The sequence below is a fragment of the Gavialis gangeticus genome, unplaced genomic scaffold (genome assembly GCF_001723915.1).
Source record: "Gavialis gangeticus isolate Ggan-Ray unplaced genomic scaffold, GavGan_comp1, whole genome shotgun sequence".
Classification (NCBI taxonomy): domain Eukaryota; kingdom Metazoa; phylum Chordata; order Crocodylia; family Gavialidae; genus Gavialis; species Gavialis gangeticus.
Genome location: NW_017729024.1, coordinates 145,517,087 through 145,520,314, shown reverse-complemented (window position 1 = coordinate 145,520,314; position 3,228 = coordinate 145,517,087). Strand labels below are relative to the sequence as shown.

Below are 3,228 nucleotides of genomic sequence, written 5' to 3'. Positions count from 1 at the left end.
CTCCAGCTAGTTGGCGACCCATTTAACTGTGTAGGTGTCTACACCCTGCACAAGAAAAGGTCCCAGTCCATAGTAACAACTCTTGGTTTGTAACTATTGGCTATGACATCCAGTAATGCTTGGACCTTACTATTATTAGTATTTGATCCCCAGGCTGTACCTGGGAAATCAGTCTCCCTGGTGACATTTTTCTTCCAACCCCAGATATGTCATCTAAATCCAACTCTAAATTTGTAACGGGTCCCAGTACTACCCTAGTAGCCCCTCTCACCAGCCTTTTCTAAAGAGATTTTTGTCCCAACAGATTCTGCTATCCCTTCTTAGTCCTTTTAAGTCTGTCACATCATTAGCAAAGAATGCTCCCATACAGCATTCCCCTTTTATTTTTCTCTCATTCCTGAACAGTGCATACCTTCCAATACCTGTGTTTTAATTGAGATTTTTTGTTTGATTTTCACCATATTTTGTTATCCATGTGGTGTTCAGTGTCATGTCCTATACCAGTAATTCCGATTTCTTGGTTGTATTCTCCAGGCTAGTATGCAAACACACAAGCTGTTTCTTACTGACAGCTTCCAAGTTTCTATCAGGAATTTTTCTAAGTGTATGAACTACCAGACTACTATCTTCTATCTACATTCTTTCTCCTTGCTCACCATTCTCCTACCCTCATGTATCCCTTTTATCCATCACTGTATCCTTATTCACTTAATCATTTTCTTCCTGTTCACTAAAACCAGATGTAGATACAACAAGTCTCTCCCAGCCTTTTCCTCTTCCTTCTCTTAACCTTATCAGTTCTGCTGGCTCCTGTCCCAGAGGCCCAAAGTACTCAGATGGAGTCTGCCCATTGATAAAATTCCTTTTTCTGTGAATAATACTTTCCAGTGATTGAATATCCCAAAACTTTCAGACATTGGAAAACATATAAGAATGAAAAGTAAAGTAAAGTAAAAAGCAGCTTGTTTACTGCACAGAAGTTTGAAATTAATAAAAAGTGAAGTTTATCATAAATGCAGTGAATCAAAAAAACCTGAAATCTCCCAATTATTAATGTTTTGTTTACCACACACTGTTGTGACAGGTTGTTCCTGTTTTGGTGCATCTTCTCGCAGCTATCAGCAGTGTCCGACTTTACATACCCAAAGATCTGAGACCTATTGATAATAGACAAAGTGTGTTAAAGTCTATACAGGTAAGTTCCACTAGAATGTATGCCAAACTTATTGAAGCATGTACATTCTGGCCTGCTCCCTGTGTTTGATTATCTAAGGTGTAGCATTTCTGAAACTGAGTTGCACATAAAACATTTGTGTTTGAAGGCAACCAGTGCTTTTGTCTGGCTTTAAAAAAATGTTGAAATCTACAAATAAAAACCACAGCTAAAGGTTTTATTGAAGCAGCATAAATTTATAAAATAATATAACTCTGCCACCTGGTTTTCAGTCTGCTCGTTAGAAGTCCACTTAAAGCTTAAATATTCCCATTTGCTGCTATTGTCTGCTTTACAATAATGCATTTGTAATCCCTTTGTTTCAGGAAGTTCAAAAGCGGTTCCCTGATGGCGTACCATTGCTAGATCCTATTGACGACATGGGTATTAAAGATCAAGGGCTGAAAAAAGTCATTCAAAAAATAGAAGCATTTGAGCATAGGATGTATTCACACCCACTTCATAATGATCCCAATTTGGAGACAGTTTATAAGCTTTGTGAAAGAAAAGCCCAGGTAAGGTATTATCTATTTCAACAACCGATGGGGGGCAGATACGTTTGCTCCTTTTACTGAATACATTATTTTAATTGAAAATCCAAATTACAGTCACTTTAAACCTGATTGAGTCTCAGTGCTGCTGTCTGAATTGAGCCTGGGTTTTTGATGCTGAGCACTTCTGTTTCTTTTGAGGCATTTGGTTCACGGATAAGTTTAACTTGATCAGATTTGCTTATTAGGGAAAACTGGGAGGAACCAGAAGTTGCTCCGCTGCTATAAAATCCTAAGTATTAAGGAGAAAGTAAATAGTAACTCTGTACAGTAAAAGCAGAGTTATCCGGCACCCTACCAGCTGGCATGCTCTGTTAACTGGCATCCTGGCTTGTAAGGGAAAAGTGAAACCAGAAGTGCCCAACCGTGCCACTTTGGGTTTTGCGGAGCTCCCCCGGCCCAGGACATAGCAGCCTGTGCGGGTCCTCCCTCCCTGTCCCTTGGGGCCCGTGGGAGGGGCGGCAACGCACCAGGAGGGGCGAGACAGGCAGCAGCCACAACAGGCAAAGACGCCTGTTTGGACCACTTAGTTATCTGGCATATTTAGTTATCCAGCACTCTCCATTCCCCGTAGGTGCCACATAACAAAGCTTTTGCTATATAATTAAAATAATGTGCAGTTTCAAGTATGTAATCTACATATGTAGTTGGCTATTTCTCTACATTATATATGACTAGTCCGATATATAAATTTAAGAAGATTGGTAGGTCTGATATAAAGACTACTTAACTGATCCAGGACATGCAAAATAATCGAAGTAGGGGAAATCGCACACACAGTAGGCCTAATTCTCTTCTTTTTTTTTACATTTATTCTAACACTGCAGAGTGTCTTCATTTTTCCACCCTCATGCTGAATTTGTATTCTTTCACTGAGCATAATATCCCTATTGAAATGAGTGGGCTTACTGCTAAAGTAAAGTGCTACTCTGTTCAAGTTAGGGGACTCAAATGCAACCATCATATTGTAAATTAGTCCAGAATTAGGCCTCCAATTTGCTTTCATTGGTTGGATAGGCTTGTAGTGAAAAAACTATCTCAGGACTCGAGAGATGAGGGTTCAGTTCTCTACTGTGTCCCAGGTTTCTTATGTTAGTTAATTTTTCAGTGCCTCCATTCCTGTGTGTAAAATAGAAATAGTGATGATAATTTCCCTTCATCTTACAGATATAAGATACATTTGTTTTTTGGGGTGTTCAGATACCACGGTGATGGAGGCTCTGAATTCAGAGCCATGTCTTTCTAATGCAGCTATCTGTATTCTGCTAATGCAGGGGTGGGCAAATATGGCCCATAGGCCGAATCCAGCCCATGAGGCCATTCTGTCCGGCCCACGGGGCCCCTAAAAAAATGTTTCTGTGCCCTTGGTTCCTGTAAAAAATAACAGGAATCAAGGGCAGTAGGATCCAGGGGAAGCGCAGTGGGCTTCAACAACAGTGGGGCCTGCCCGGCCCCGCCCTCCAG

At 40.6% G+C, this 3,228-nt stretch overlaps 1 protein-coding gene across 1 annotated transcript in view; it reads left to right on the top strand.

Annotated features, from left to right (window-relative positions):
- SKIV2L2 (Ski2 like RNA helicase 2) overlaps window positions 1–3,228 on the top strand; it is a 141,353-nt gene that overhangs the window by 109,183 nt on the left and 28,942 nt on the right. The window contains exons 20-21 of the mRNA XM_019517860.1: window positions 1,085–1,195; window positions 1,540–1,728. Coding sequence (XP_019373405.1) covers window positions 1,085–1,195; window positions 1,540–1,728 — 300 coding nt within the window. The remainder of the gene's footprint in view (window positions 1–1,084; window positions 1,196–1,539; window positions 1,729–3,228) is intronic.